Source organism: Pyxicephalus adspersus, chromosome 3 (genome assembly GCF_032062135.1).
Source record: "Pyxicephalus adspersus chromosome 3, UCB_Pads_2.0, whole genome shotgun sequence".
NCBI lineage: Eukaryota > Metazoa > Chordata > Amphibia > Anura > Pyxicephalidae > Pyxicephalus > Pyxicephalus adspersus.
In genome coordinates, this window is record NC_092860.1 from 49,728,831 (window position 1) to 49,746,199 (window position 17,369).

Below are 17,369 nucleotides of genomic sequence, written 5' to 3' on the forward strand. Positions count from 1 at the left end.
TTAATGTACAGCGCTGCGTAATATGTTGGCGCTATATAAATCCTGTTTATTAATAATAATAATAATAATAATAATAATAATAATAATAATAATATAATGAGCAACTGAAATAAGCTATTCAGTTCCTCTTCTTCACCACAGTATTTTAAATTTGAAATCAGCTTTGAATTTTCTGTAAATGCAACCTCTGCAGTATTAAAACCTGGATTTATTAAACCAACTTTAAATCTCAGAGAGTCAAGACAACTGATCTTTTCTCATAAATCATTATTATTATATATGTGGTAATAAGAGCAAATATACCAGAAGCATGAGGGCAAGCTAACACCGAGATGTACTTGTTAACCAATTAGGTTTTTGTCTAGACGGTGATTGTATAATATTGTGCTCGCTGAGACATCTTACTGCATGAAACTCTTTTACGTGACTTACTGCATTTTGTATATGATCAGAGCACAGTCCTTGTTACATTTTCCTGTGCTTTAAGAAAAAATGTTCAGTTTTACATACTAAAGGGAGAGCAAGTGAAAAAGGGTAAAAAAAAATCTTTTCTGTCACCTCATTTTCAAACCTGATATTACCAGCCTGCAAGTGTTTTAAACAATATAATTTTCTGCCAGTGAAGTAATGTAGAACGGCTGGTGAGAGTTTTTCAATGGATTCAGTAATTGCTACAGATACAGAGAGGGTGCTTGAACAAATGGCATCAGTTATGGTACTTTAAGAGAGCCGTTCCAATGAATTTCAATGTGATCTGATTCAAACAGCATCAGATTACAAACATCTAAGTCTGCTTTGGTGTAACTATAGAAACTACTGTGAAAAATATATTTGTTTAGCTTTGATTTAAAATCACTGTAACCTCATGTTCTCTTTGTATCTGACTAATGTGAATAGAAGGGAAGTGACAGTATAAAGCTGATTTTATAGGATGTGTTTGGAGCTCTGTTTTCCTTTCAATAAAAATATGTATGGTGCTGTTTAAACTTAATTTGCGGTAGTTATCATGGACTGGATTAAAAATAAAAAATATTACTTTATTCAGATAAATATAAAATACTTCGTTTAAATGTATGCAGATTCTGTCATTTTTATTAGAGGTTGAGCCAAAAGCTAAAATTGCCAAAAGTCAGAAATGTTCTAAAATCTTAAACCAAAGATGCTTAGGTGATTTAAAATGGAAAGAATAGAGGATTTTCTTTTTTCTAATTAAGTCTGTTGTTGGTAAACTTCTATTGTTTACAGAGCTCATTGGTTTAAGGTCAAATTCACACACATGAGAGATGAGACATTCACTCTCTTTATACAGCTCTATCCTAGGTTTTAATGAGAGATTTTGTCCTTGAAAGACAATCAGGATATATGTGCTTTATTGTCTAGTTATCCACAGTACATGATGATTCCCATCCCTCCCCAGCTACATTTTACTTTCACCCTCTTTTGTTGTGAAATATAAAGCAAGATTATAATATTTTGCCTTTCTGAAAAGCATGCAATTCTCAGAGTTGTGGAATTTTACTCTACAATGTTTACAGGTCTCTAACATGTACTTTATTTGCTCAGAAGTACATGTGTCATGGTTGCAAGGCCAGGTTCAGAGATAGGCAGAAGATGCTTTCTTCTTGGGTATTTTAGCAGGATAGGGGAAAAAAAGTTGCAGGACTTATTTTGTTGAAGTTGTTCACACCAAATTTGGATGGGGGGGCTTAGGCCCTTTGTTTTGGGAGCTAAAGGATCTTTCCTCAGCACTGTTAAGACATTATTTTGTAATCAATGTCTTCATCCCCACCATAGCCCACAACGCTAAACACACCCATGTTGGATCTATTTTTCCAGTACCTCCGGTGCAGCTCTTACCACGTGGTCTGCAATACAAACAGCTCCTCCTATCACACCCAACTTTGGCAGCTTGCCTTGCTCCATCCTCTCTCCCCATAGTCTTCTGCCAGCTTCTTCCTACCTGTCAAAGCAGCTTCTCCTACCTCTGACCTCTGTCTGTTCTCCACTCCTATAAAGTCTGTAGCTGTTTACACTGCATTTTATCACAGTATATCTTCTCAATAGCATGTACTACATTAGGCACCATATGGCTACCGCTTTGACACCTTATTAGCAGAGGTGCTAGATATCACTGGACAACTCTTCTTGTACTTATACCTAGCCTCCCCATGATATATAACAGTAAAAATTTTTCATAGGAGGCGGTGTGGAGCTTCTAATAGTGGGTATCATTGCAACGATACACATGTGGCTTCTCAGGGGTGATAAGGGAGGCCACTGGAGCATATATGCATTAAGTTGCAAACAATTGCATGGAATAAAAACAGTAGTGCAAAGAAACAAAATGTTGTCTTGCTTAAAGTATAAATCCTCCCTTTCCGATACTGAATATTGGGAGATTCCAGAAGGCTACTCTAGCAGAAGGCTAAGCTAGCAAAGTACTTTCTTGTAATAAAAGAGGAAAAGACTGCAAGAGATGGTGACATAAACCTACCCCTGTACAAGGCATTGGTCAGACCACATCTGGAATATGCAGCCCAGTGGAATTGTGAAATTGGAGAGAGTGCAGAGAAGGGCAACTAAACTAATAAAAGGAATGGAGGAGCTCAGCTATGAGGAGGGATTAGCTGAACTGAATCTATTCTCCCTTGAGAAGAGACGTTTAAGGGGCATATGATCACCCTGTATAAATATTTAAACGGTCCATATAAAGAACTCTCTTCCCCATTATTCACTTTGAGATCATTACAAAGAACAAGAGGGCACTCTGCGTCCGGAGGAAAAGAAATTTAATCTCCAGGTAAGGAAGGGATTCTTCACTGTAAGATCTGTGAAAATGTGGAATCAGCTCCCTCAGTAAGTAGTTTCAGCAACTACTATAGATTGCTTTAAGAAAAAGTTGGATGTTTTTCTAGAAGCACAGAATGTAACTGGGTATTAAGGATTTAAAGTAAAGATAACAGTGACTGTTGATCCAGGGAACATCCGATTGCCTCATGGAATCAGGAAGTAACTTTTTTCCCCTGTTAAGAGCAAATTGTACCAGAGTTTTATTTTTTGCCTTCCTCTGGACCAACTGTGTCCATAGGGTTTTATATCTGGGATATGTTTATTTCCCTAGTGGTTGAACTTGATGGACTTGTCTTGTCTTTTTACTTAGTATTTTTTTCAACCTGACTTACTATGTAACTATGTATTGTAAAGACAGAATAAGGCATGTATGCTGGCTGTATGAAAAAAATACATGACATTATAGTATTTTTACAAATATATAACTGAATTTTTCGGTGTTTGTATGTCATCCTTCATTTCTGATTCAAAGCTAGCATATTTGACTTTTGTACCTAGCACTATTTTTTTCTGATGTGCTTATAATTGAATAGCACAAACACTAAAAGTAAATATTCCCACTTCAAATTTAAGCTTATTTAAAAATAAGTACACAATATTTTGTTTGCCTGACATTCTTTATAATTTAGTTGTATGCGGAGGTCAAGATTACAGGAATGCTTTCACAGTTACATGGTAGCTAAGAGGATCATTAGACAGAAAATCTCTGATTAGTTTTGCTTGTTTTGTTATAATGGCCCCTTGGGCTTTCAGATTGTAACAACCCATCTGTGAGAAAATATTGAGGATGTTTTATTTGTGCTGCTGTACATGTGGGAATATTATAAAAACCTGATTATATACTATATATGTTATGTTTTTGTTACTAGCTTATTGCAGCATATATCATATCCAGTAAACATGTCAATTTACATTACAACAGTATATATTATCAGATGCTAAATGCCCACTCCTGAATATATGCACATACTTGCCATATTACACACACTAAATACTGTCTCCTTTCTCTTTTGTTGCCCAGGGCCAGATTTTAGTACTTCTTTTGGGTGAAAGTTTTTCACTTAGTACTTGCTCCTTATGAGGGTGTTACTGACATTTGTAAATGTTTACGTATTACATAAATCGAATATGAAAACAGAATAATACACATGTATTTAATAACACAAGGGATGATATGGAAAACATATAACATAAGGAGACTGTTGATACAGATACTATCAGCAAAAATATGCAATGACAGACCATTCATTTGTCACAATATTTAAAGGGTAACTGCTTGTTAAAAATTTCCTGTCTAGACTGGCACATGTCCACTGCAAACATATTTATTCCTATAGACTTCTAAGTACAATAAAAAGATATGATTCTAGAGCGCATACAGATTTTTAAGAAGCAGCTGGGTAATCTAAATTTCTTTCTGATATAGGTGAGTAAAAGAATGAGGGATGCTTTGATATATAAGAAAAACTTTTATACCTGTATTGAACCAACATATGGCTTTAAAGATTATGTGAACTGGCCTGTTTATAGGCACTTACACGTCAAAGCACTTTAAATATTTGATGCACTGAGAATCAGCTTGTATCATAGTCTTTTATTAGATTTTTATTTTTGAACTTATTCTATATATCAGGATTATTTATTTTACATCTTTTCTGGACTGCTGACAACAGTAACTAATATTTTGTTAGCTTTTAATATTTTCATTCTGTTTTCGAAAAGAAAGTGCAGAACAAACTTAAACTTATTTTTTTTTTCTAGGTAACAAAGGCTGTGGAGTATGGATTATGTCATCCAGCCTTCCTCATATCACCAGCAACCAGATAGGTCACAACAGCATTTATGGGGTGGCTGTTTTCTGCCGCAAAGATGATGCTAGTGACTACCCAGCTAACCAGGCTGGTAATGAAAACTTTAATGATGAAGGAGAAGCGGCCAACTGGGAAAATGATCTGGACAGTGAAGATGATCGCTTTTCCTCAAGGAGGCCAATAAATGTGGCACTTATTGAGTCCAACAGTATTAATCACAATGGAGGTAAGGGAAGAGCTTTCTTATTTGTCATGTAAATTGGCAGCTTTTGTCGGCATTAACTGTACTTTTAGCAATTTCAGGTTCCTATTACAATAGTTTGAGAAATATATACCGTGCATGAGATGAACAAAAAATGTTTGTTCAGATCATCCATTACAGTTTACCTAAAGAATTCATGTGTATTTGCTTGTAGGTTCCCACCTGCTCAGGAAGTGAACAGTGTACAAGTCTATGTGGCAGCAGGTTGGGTTACCAGCACCTGACCCATCTCAATGAGCAGCGTAGTTACAAAAACATCTAATAATAGTTCATGCACCCTTGAAAAGAACTTTAGTACCATGGACATTGGACCAGCTTTCTGTAGCCTCACATAAGTTAAAACAATAGCTCAAAACAGCCATCAGAATTTTTATTACTGTTAACTATTTCTTTTTTTAATACAGATTTAGTTTGCCAATAAAAGAACCTTCCAGTAGTTCCAGCTTTGTTATGGTTGTTAAATGAACTTGTATCTGTTTTATTTCAGCTGCTGGCTTGTACATTAAAAGCAGTGAAGCCTTGAACATCATGGCCAATGCCATACATGCCAACCATGATAGCGGTCTGGCTGTGTTTCAAAGTAACCAACTTGTTCGAATTGGAAATAACAGCATCTCATGCAACAGACTGAGCGGTGTCCATGTAGAGACAGGGTGCAGGGTGGAATTAAGGGGAAACGGAATCTATGACAACAGAAGCCATGGCATTGCTTCCAAGGGAGATGGCACTATCATAGAGAATGATATCATTGGAAACCGTGGCTGTGGCATCCAGCTTATCCATACTGCCGACATGAAGGTAAGAACTATTTTTTTTTCTATTTTGTTACAGTGAGAGCAATTTCTTTTTTTGGTACAATAAAAATAAGGCAATACAGATAGACAACTTTTGAGGTAAATGTGGAGGTAAGGGTAGTAATTATGGTCATTAAAGCACAATCTAGTAGTTAATTACAATAGAAAAGTTCTTTCAAGCGTCATTCAAAGTTACTATAAATATTTAAGAAATGTCTTTGTGCTCTGTGCTTTTAGTAGTAGTTTTTGCTCTTTATCATTCAATGAAATGTAATAGCACATTGTGGCAAGTACAAGATAACTGCACTTTACATCTTGGGCCTAATTTATTAAAGCTCTCCTAGGTGGGTAAACCTAGGTGATTAGAGTTTATGGCAAGTCCTCTTCTTCTGAATTTATTCTGAATAGAGAACAAAATGCAGCTTTCGGTAGACAAGATAAGATCATATTTAGGAATATGAATAATAGAGGAAAACGGAATAAGAAGTGCATACCAATGGCCATAATTGTGGGAACATTGAGCACTAAGCCTAATGTGGCATGTAAAGGTAATTTAATGATTTTTCTATATTGCATGCATTTTGTCAGTTGCATACTGCACGAAATTCCCAAACACTTATAATATGACTGTACTTAAATATACCTCTTTATTTTAGTATTAGGACAATGGGCCTGATTTATTAAAGCTCTCCAATGTGGTGGAGGGTACACTCCCATCAGTGAAGCTGGGTGATCTAGCAAACCTTGGTCCAGGATTCAAAACGTTTGTATAGCAAATGACTTTGAAGAAATCCATTCCAGGTTTTTTGGATAACCAAGCTTCACTGATGAAAGTATATCCTCTCCAGTCTTGGAGAGCTTTAATAAAACAGGCCCAATGTGTATATTATGTATGTGTGAATTGCAATCAAATTATTACTAAAGGATACATATACACAGCCGCAGGGTATGGGTCCTATAAGGGATTTATTTCTAATAAGGAAAGAACTATGGATTTTGAAATTCTCATCACAATAACATCTGAATACCAGATCTGATTACTTTTACCCTAATAAAATTATTAGTATCATTTTCCAGATACGGGTGCTGTGAAAATTATGATTATGATGATATGCAAATGCAATTTGGATTAATGATTTCAGTAATATTTATTCCTTGAAAGATAAAAAAAATAAAGAAAAAGCAAAACCTTAAGTGACAAAATGAGAATCAGTAAGACATTATCATTACAGTTTTCTGAATCCAACCCACTTCCAACTGTTTGTCAGTTATGTCAAACTGAAGTGATAAAATAACTTATGACATTTGGTATGACTGCCCATTCATCCTTTTTATGATTGGACTAATTTAGTCTTCCATGTTGTGGAACAGATACGGACCGTAGCTTTTGAGGAAGGAAAAACTGACTTTCTACTTTTTTTTACTGCTTTGTAGGGACAGATTTAGAATCCCAATTTAAGCAAAAAATACAAAATGTTTAGAACCTATAATAATGGTGCAATGGAAGGGGGGAGGCTTTCAAACCAGGATGCTGTGGCAACTGTGACCATGATGAGACAAAAAGTATTTTTGTGTTGTCATGTCCATGAATATAGATGTTATTTTTTCTGCTATCATCTAAGTAACCATATAGATAAGTATAAGACACAAATACCAGCTAGTCATCAAGATTTTTCATTGATATGTGTCTGTCTGCGGCATACACATTGGGAAAATTCCTGTTCCACAGTAGACGGGAGGGATGAGAATAGATAGATGGAGGGAATGTCTTTCAGATTGTGTATATAATTACACCAGTAACAACAACTAAAATAAACCCCCTTCACATTACAGCCTTCAATCAAACATTGACATCTTTCTTCTGCTTTTAGGTGACCCGGAACCGAGTTCAGTCACTTCAGGACTACGGTATAGCACTTCTTGACCAAACTAAAGGACTTGTACAGGAAAACGTCATCTTTCAAGGGAAATCTGGTCAAAACATATTACAGCAAATGTCCAACAATGAAGACTGCATTGTCCAGCACAACAAACTACTCACCTTTAAGAAAAAGTAAGTAGAAATATTTTATGTATATAGAATTATACAAGGTATTAAAGCAAGAATATTCTGGAGTATATATTGTAGAAGTGATTATATTGTAGGTTCATCTTGATTATTTATCTTAATATGACACACAACCACCTGCTGCCTTGCAGTTAAACAATGACAAGGCAATTTGTAGCACATTTTATGCAGTCTTCATAACCATTGAGGTATTGTTTTAACCACCTGAGCGTTACACTGATTTCTAGATTTCTGTTCCAAAAGCGTCACAGGTTTTCATGAAATTTTTTTTTTAAATTGATCATGAGCTGTTCCACGCCTTCTCCATACTTTTTTCTTGCCATCATTCCGGTAAAGGTTGATCTTGGTTTCATCTGTCCAAAGAATGTTTTTCCAGAACTGTGCTGGCTTTTTTAGATGTTTTTAAGCTCTTAAAGTCCAATCTAGCCTTTTTATTCTTGAGGCTTATGAGTGGCTTGCACCTTGCAGTGCATCCTCTGTATTTACTTTCATGCAGTCTTCTCTTTATGTTAGACTTGGATATCGATACGTCTATCTCCTGGAGAGTGTTGTTCACTTGGTTGGCTGTTGTGAAGGGGTTTCTCTTCACCATGGAAATGATTCTGCGGTCATCCACCACTGTTGTCTTCCGTGGACGTCCAGGTCTTTTGGCATTGCTGAGTTTACCAGAGCTTTGTTTCTTTCTCATGATGTACCAAACTGTGGATTGTGCCACTCCTAATATTGTAGCAATTTCTCAGATGGGTTTTTTCTGGGCTTTGCAGCTTAAGGATGGCTTGTTTCACCTGCATGGAGAGCTGCTTTGACCGCATGTTGTCTGTTCACAGCAAAATCTTCCACGTATAAGCACCCCCCCACCCCCCAAATCAACTCCAGGCCTTTTATCTGCCTAATTGATAATGACATAACGAAGGAATTGCCCACACCAGCCCATGAAATAGCCTTTGAGTCAATTGTCCAATTACTTTTGAGCCCCTGACCTAACTGTATGTTCCGAAGGATCAGCACCACATTTTTCGACTCACAAGTTTGTAGTACAAATACTTTGCCAAAATGTTATACAGTTATCTTATTTATAAACTGATACATTTCTGTATCTATTGTTATGAGTTAAAAAAGTAATTTGCCAAAATCTAAAGCTGAACTCCAAGCACTAAAGCACTAAAACAAGACGTACAATGAATAAATTGATATAAATTTATGAAAAAAAAGGTTTTTATAATACAATAGTGACTTACAAAAAATGAATTAAAAAATGTCCTTATATCAATCTCTTACACAGGGGTGTAGTCGTAAAAAAAGGAAAAAGGGGCACGGTAAACGTGCCCGCCCCACTACACCCCTGCCAAGTGTCACAAGAAAATTCCCCCAGAGTGATGTCATGATACCAGAACCCGTGTTCAGAGAAAAAACCTGCCCTGAGCCAGCAGTTGCACACAAAAGTCTACCGTCTACTGAAGATTCTGGAAGTTTCCTGACAGGAGGACAGAGTAGGCTGTTGATTTCATGAGTATGCTGCTCTTTTTCATTTGTTCAATCACAGAGTGAAAAAGGTCTTTCACCATTGCTCTGCAGTGTAGTCTTTAGCCAGGTCTCCAGGACTTAGCTGTGTGGCAGGGTTACCTGTATTTACCTGTTTGCCTTATATATATATTATTTATATATATATATATAAAGCTTGCAAGCCTCTCTCTTTTTGTGTGTTTTCATTGTTACATTGAGTACTGCATTTACCACCATTTCTTGACATTAAATTGTTACAAACGAGAAATTAAGAAATGTTTTGTTGCAGATCGGATGTTACATGGAAACTAGAGAACCCACCAGCAAGGCCATACATTGAAGGATGTGCAAGAGGAGTCTCCAGCACACAGAGCAGCCAGAGGGTTAACACTGTCACCACCAGGATTGCAGCAAGAGTAGAAGGACGTTGTCACAACAATGGCAGCATCTTCTGTACAATTCTTTGACTGCAGCGTAATATTGACCTTGCTGTTTTATCTGCATTTTGAAAAACATTCCATGATGACTCACTTGAGTTGATTTAATAAAGGAATATAGGCCGTTCAATTACCTAAGTAAATCATCTCCTTGAAAGTGATTTTAATTCAGTTAGTGAATCAGGTAAAGATCTGCTGACCTCAACCATCCAATCATGCGCAAGCAAATCTGTTTTAGATTGTTGATTATAAATGGATTCTCTTTGCAAAGTAAATTTTACCCACATTTACTAAGCTAAGTGGGATAGCCATTGCAAGTGATGATTCACTTTGCTAAGTGAACAATTTCTTTAGTTTATTTTAGTAAATAATGGCTACTGTGTCAATGATGTGTGGCCTAGACCTATTCAAAGAAATTATTTCACACTAGAGCACATACAGTTATCTGTTAGGAAACGTATTAATGAAAACATGGGAACTGTCATTGCTGACCTTTTAAGAATGGCACTTGCTGGGCTATGTCTTGTTCCAAAAAAGCATGACAGCATAAAAAGTAGTACTCCGACAGGACTCCAAACCAGTAAACTCAGATCGGAGGCTTAAAAGTGTTTAATGTATTTGATTAGCTTGATGGTCAGACCTGTCAGTTTAGAAGTGTCATCAGTGGCAGCCTCCATATTTTTTTTTGGTACAGTTTTTTTCAAATTTATGATACATTTTCATTACCAATTTGTTATGGTAACAGTGGTACAGGTTCAAAATGACAGGACAATCCCAGAATGCTAAGCAACTTTGCCAAGCTGATCTTTAAAGATAATAAAGTAAAAAATGGCCAGTACTAGAGACAGTGTATATCCTAAGAACTTTTTTATATACTATTACTGAAGTTTCCAATGTACAGTAAAAATAAAACAAGAAATTGTCATATTCATCTCCTTCCAGTACTGGACTGCAGGCAAAGGGCAGGACTTTTTATGTAATACTGTACTAGAAGGCTGTGTACACGTGTTCAATAACTGTCGTTGGAAAGGATCTTTCCAATGACAAAAGACTGAACGATGCATGAATGAGTGTTGTACATACAGCACTGATCCGCTGTATGGAGAGGGGGGAACAGCAGCCTTACTTTTATTATGATTGTTCGTGGATCCGCCAGGACAGATCCATGAAGGACGAATGATGAGCGCTGTAAGTGTGTGGTGTGTACGTAGCCAAACACTTAGAAAACTATAAGAAAAAAAATGTTCTGGTCTGTTCTATTGGTTGGACAACACACTATACGGTTTCATATATCTATATATTTTCTATAATATAAAGAAAATCATATTTATAGCTCTTTGTTAAGTCAAAGCATGATGCTCATAAATAGAGATCCTTTATAGTAGGATGTTGTATGTGCCACAATTTGTTTATGTATGCATATTAGGAACTGTCTTATTTTATTATACAACAATTCATGTTGAATTGGCTGTTTATTCTGCACGTCATGATTTTAATAAAATATCGCAAATCCTAACTTTTTACAGTCCTTTATGATCTAGATTTAGCTATACTATGGTATTATACATTAGTTACAGAAGTACTTATATTAACATAGTTAGATATTATCAATTTATAGTTACAATCCTTGTTCACATAAAGCCATTTGTAAAGGAGCAGCATTACTGCAAGCTTATGCAAGGCATTTTCAAAGCTTTTAGCTGGTAGGAATGTAGGAATTCAGGCAGTCAAAGTAGGAATGCTGTCACTACACAGGTTGCTCTGGCAAGCTTTAAATCAAGCAGTGCTAAAGCCTGCCGTATGGATCGATGTTTAAAGTCCTTAACTTTGATCTAAAGGCTGATATAAAAGCTTCAACAGAACTACAGAAAGCTTGCTAAAAGCTTTGTAAATTCTTTTTTATAAAAGATTTCAGAACATACTGCTATATAGTGTACATGGAGCTCTATGCATGAACAAGTCCTCCAAATCAAATTTGTTTTTGGGTAGAATTTTTGTGCGCAAGCTAATCCAGCCCTTTGTAAATATTGTCATTTAGGATCTTTGTGTATAATTATTATCAAATCTTATTTTAGGAATCAATACCATCGCTGTAAATTCTTTAGGCTTCTAACTGACAGCAAGTTCATTTGAGAGATGTCCCTCAATTAAGGTGTATATGTCACCCAAAAAAGTTGGTTGCCAACTACTGTGCTAGGCAAATGATGAATATTATTGAGTTTTGGAAAGGAAAGAGGTGATACAGGGATATTATCTAATAAACTGATGCATATCCTAACCCTGACCACTTTATGAATGCCTTCATCATTTATAAACAATTTGATAATCGTTACCCCTTTAAATATACATAATAGGAAACTCTCTTAATGGGCATATTATGAACATCACGCAAATATGGTCTTTGTGCTTTGACTGTAATGTGAATATGTTAAACCTGATGTGTACATATGTGTTCAATATTGTACGATTTTTGCTAACGTTTATTTTAAGGTCTGTATATCTAATGTAATAAATGTCAGTAGATGTTCATAATATATTCATATCAACATTTTTATCATCCATTTTTCTTACACATATAAAGTTGCTAAACTTGATCAGCTCGTAAAATGAGAATTTTGTTATTCATTATGTCTAACTTAAATGTTTCAGTTTACATTACATTGTTTTTGGATATGGTATGTGATCTAGTAGTGAGGAAATACAGTACAGCAGTGATTTTCAACCACTGTGCCGCGGCACACTAGTGTGCCATGAGGGATCTTTAGGTGTACCGTGGGAAATTATCCAATTACCATTGTCGAGTGTCTGTGCTGTAGTGACTGGCAGAGTAATGTAATACTCTTCCATGTCAGTGGGTGGCAGTAGGTAACATAGTTTTCTTGTTCATTCTTAGAGACAAAAGAATTAGCTACAGAGTGTCATTTTGTAACATTTTTGATTTGTGGTGTGCCGCAGGATTTTTTCAATGTAAAAAAATGTGCCGTGGCTCAAAAAAGTTGAAAAACACTGCAGTACAGAATGGACTCCTAGTCTGTGGTTTTACAGTAGTCTGGCAGTCCTGTAATATGTATTTATATGGGGCAGAAATAAGAGCCAGCTACAATACAACTAGTGCACTGTAAGTTTGAAAAAGAAACAGTCAGCTACACATATTTTAGGCTTTAGCCATTTGCTTTCCTATGTAGAAATAACAATATAACAATGCAGAATTCTGCATCGGACATGTACATCCTATGAATATCATTTTGCTATATTCTTTTTTTTTTTTTTAAATCAGTAGATTTGTGAAAATTGTATATATGAAACAAATACAATAAAGCTATATTTTATATGCTTTGCGTTTGTGTTTTTTTTAAATAGATAAAAGTTGGACATTTGTGAATTCATATGAATATTGAGCTCACATATTTTAGACTGTAAAGAGACATGCCAGTGATGTCACCAGTTCATACTGGACCCATGTCTGGTGATAAACTCCAGGAGTCAAAAATATGGCAGCATGATGTCTTGTAAATTAACTCAGCAGTATGTTATATTCAACAGTAATGTTAATTTGTACATGAAATCAAAAATGAAGGTTTGTTAAGGGGAGCATATATAAGTGTACCAAATCAGTACCATGTAAATGTACAATTAGTCTTGAATTCTTCCTTAAAAATTACAGCGCACTTTTAGTATGTGAATGTTGCTTGGCACTGACATATTTGCAACGGGATTTGGGGATGCCACTACTGTGCTGCTTACTTTCCTTTATGCTGAACGGCCTGACAAAGTAGGCCAGTTAAAGTTAGTATTGGGTAAAGTTCAGCTGCATTGTGACCAAGGCAACATTAATGGTTTGTTATTTTTCAACATTTTTTTACAGGCTTTTGTACTTTGGAGTTAGTTATGATGGGTCACTTGCCCATCTACTGGTGTGATCCAAGTATAAACCCGAGAATCATTTTCTAATGGCACTTTCAGGTCAAATAATCTAAACAATGTATACGTTTTAAATTTTTATTTATTTTAATATTTTATTTATTTGCTGAAAGTCTGCAGTTCAACTGCATCTTAGTGGTTTAATTTAAAATTAATTTTGGTAATGTACAGAACCAAAAGTAGAAAAAAGTTGTCTCGATCCAAATATTTATGGACCTAACTGTAAATACAATTGGCTTCCCCAGGATTGTCCTTAGTATGTGTGTGTGGGGGGAAGCAGCACAAGTTGCCAGATACTGGAAACAATATTGATAAACTGTTCTCACAAATGTCACCTCTAAGGGCTTAGCTACCAATCTCTGGTGGAGAGAGTAACATATAATGATGTAGCAAAGAGGATATACTTCTGGGATCATCAGTGCACAGACTAGGGGATAACACTAGGGGAGGGATGAAGTTCAGGGTCAAGGTGTCACCACACACAATTACCACCACTGGTGGGATTGGAGAAGGGATCTGGTTTTGTTTAGAATGATGGTTGTGAAAGTATGGATAGACTGGGGTTAGGCGTGCAAGGGTTGTGAGACCAAAAAAAAAAGTTAGGCTGGGTAAATTGTTAAGAGGGATGGCAGAATAGTGTATGTCTGCACCATTCACCATTCCTTTTTGCATTTGAGTGCCTTTAAAATGCTTCTTTGTCCTTTTTCTACATATTTCCATCTGAAGTGTATTTTTTTTCTGTAAGTATACATCATAGGGTGTTAGCCATCAAGCCAGCATTGACCCATCATTGAAAACTTTTTATGTAAATGTAAGATTTTTTTAAGATGGATCTTGAAGTGTATCTCTGAGGTTCAAACTCAACCTGTTTTATATGTCCTAATCATAACATCCTGATTACCATGAACAGAATTTTAGAAAGAGGTATCAAGTGAGGTCTTCAAGGACAGGAAATAAATGGATTCCAAAGTTAGAGGATAAAAGTAAGTACATCACATTATATGTGAATGTTGGTAAAAATATTTTTCATCTTGGCCACTTTTTTTTTTACAGTGAGGGCAAATTCTTAATGATAATGAATCCAACAAAAAAATAATTTCCAGGTATATGTGCTAAACTTTCCCCAGAGTGATGTCATGATGCCAGAACCCACCCACTCTCCCATGGCAGGCTCAGAGATACAACCCGCCCACCATCCTGAGCCTGTGATGGCTCCGGGAGACATGGCCCGCAGCTCTGGCCAGTGCACCCCCCACCCCAAGCAAGGTCCTTCCAACCCCACTGGTGGGTGCACTGGCCAAAGCTGCAACCCACCTGTCAGACGGCCACGGACCAGGGGTTAGGGACCCTTGCTTCATATGATGATGATGATCAATGCACCTCCAGAGACTGTAAAGTAAAAGTCAACATTTCCACTATCCTTACCTTAAAAACAGAGACACAGCCACTTTCTATCCAACCTTCTACTCAAAACTGAAAAATGGAAACTTAAGGCACACATAAATGGTTTGGATTATTATATTTCTTTCTTTTTAGAAATAAAGATTTACTATATATTGTATCAAGGAAACAGTACTCCAGAGTGAATGCAGCAGGCATGGAGTACATCGATGTACTCCTATTTCTCCATTACTTGTGTGTACACATTTGAAGGACTGCGTTCTGCACACATTTTTTTTTTTCAAAACTGTTACAATTTTACCAAGTAAATATGTGAAATGTAAAAAATAAAGTTCCATCTGCTGTCTAATATGAAATATTCATATTTAATATTACCAGTTTACCCAAGTAACCAAAACTTTATACAGGGTATTTTTTTTGTTTTTGCCCAGAACATAGGAAAACCTATCCAAAGTATAATATATTACCTTTACAATGTATACTGTGTTATCTGCATCTTACAGCTGCGTGGCACAACACATATATATTACAACAGATATACTTTACATATGAGCAAAATGTTTTCTCATGCATTTTCTGTTCCACTTTGTGTAAAACACTATTTATGATCTGCTGACAGTTTAAGTTCTATGTAAAGTGGATGGAACTGTCCAAATATTTAAATCACCGACCTGGAACTAGAATGCAGATCAGGAGTTCTGACATTAATCTGGTTTGCCACATTCTTGACCTGGTTCCAGGTTACAAAGCATTGAGCTTTCAAGCAGCCAAATATTTGCTGAAGTTACACAAAAATGGCTTCATCATTTTGCTCCTACTCTACATGCGTATTCCCACTGAGATTTTCACTAAGCCATTAAGCCATGATTTGTATAACAGCCCAGTAATCCAGGTTCACTTTAAACAGGAGATTACAATTTTGGTGTATGATAAGCAGATACAAATGAATGCAGTGCTGTAATAATTGATAATTACATAGTAGGTAAGGTTGAAAAAATACATAAATCCATTAGGTTCAACCAGTAGGGAAATAAATATATCCCAGATATAAAAACCCTCTAAGACATAGTTGGTCCAGAGGAAGGCAAAAAAACCTGGTACAATTTGCTTCAATGGGAAAAAAAACCCTTCCCGAATCCATGAGGCAATCGGATGTTCCCTGGATCAACTGTCACTGTTTTTACTTTAAATCCCTATTACCCAGTTATATTCTGTGCTTCTAGAAAAACATCCAGCTTTTTCTTAAAGCAATCTATAGTAGTTGCTGAAACTACTTCCTGAGGGAGCCGTTTCTTCATTTTCACAGACCTTACAGTGAAGAATCCCTTCCTTATGCGGAGCTTAAACTTCTTTTCCTCCAGACGCAGAGAGTGTTCTTTGTAATGATCTCAAAGTGAATAATGGGGAAGAGAGTTCTCTATATGGACCATTTATATATTTATACAGGGTGATCATATCCCCCCTTAAACGTCTCTTCTCAAGGGAGAATAGATTCAGTTCAGCTAATCCCTCCTCATAGCTGAGCTCCTCCATTCCTTTTATTATTTTAGTAGCCCTTCTCTGCACTCTCTCCAATTCCACAATGTACTTTTTGTGAACTGGTGACCAAAACTGGACTGCATATTCCAGATGTGGTCTGACCAATGCTTTGTACAGGGGCAGGATTATGTCTCCATCTCTAAAGTCTATTCCTCTTTTAATACAAGAAAGTACTTTGCTAGCTTTACATATTGCAGCTTGGCATTGCATGCTGTAGTCTATAATCTACCAGACCCTCCAGATCCTTTTCCATTTCTGACTCCCCCAAATTTATTCCCCCTAGCCAGCATGAAGCATGCATGTTGTGAGCTCCCAAGTGCATTATTTTACATTTATCTATATTAAATATCATTTGCCACTTGGCTGGCCAATAAAACAGTACATCCTGGTCTGCTTGTAGATTATAGACATCGTGTATGGACTTTCATTACATAGTTTTGAGTTATCTGCAAAAACAGAAATGGTACTTTTAATCTCAAACGCTACATCCCACTATGGATGTTAAACTAACCGGTCTGTAGTTGCCTGGTAATGACTTTGCTCCCTGTTCAAAGATAGGAACCACATTGGCCTTACGCCGTGCCATCGGTACCTTGCCAGTGACTAAAGAGTCTCTAAAAATTAGAAATAATGGCTTTGAAATAACGGCGCTCAGCTCTTTGAGGACACGTGGATGTAATCCATCAGGTCCTGGTGCTTTGTCAACCTTATTTTTTCCCAGCTGTTTCTCATTCATATCAATTCTGAGCCATTGAAGTTTTTGCACATTTTATCTCCTTTTTA

General features: G+C 36.3%; 1 protein-coding gene across 2 annotated transcripts in view; it reads left to right on the plus strand.

Moving 5' to 3' along the window:
• Positions 1-13,069, plus strand: part of FBXO10 (F-box protein 10) — a 50,076-nt gene extending 37,007 nt beyond the window's left edge. For both annotated transcript variants that reach the window (XM_072404526.1, XM_072404525.1), the window contains 4 exons: positions 4,612-4,887; positions 5,411-5,721; positions 7,589-7,770; positions 9,578-13,069. In XM_072404526.1, the coding sequence (XP_072260627.1) occupies positions 4,612-4,887; positions 5,411-5,721; positions 7,589-7,770; positions 9,578-9,755 (947 nt within the window). In that variant the 3' untranslated portion in view covers positions 9,756-13,069. The remainder of the gene's footprint in view (positions 1-4,611; positions 4,888-5,410; positions 5,722-7,588; positions 7,771-9,577) is intronic.
• The last annotated feature ends 4,300 nt before the right edge of the window (positions 13,070-17,369 follow it).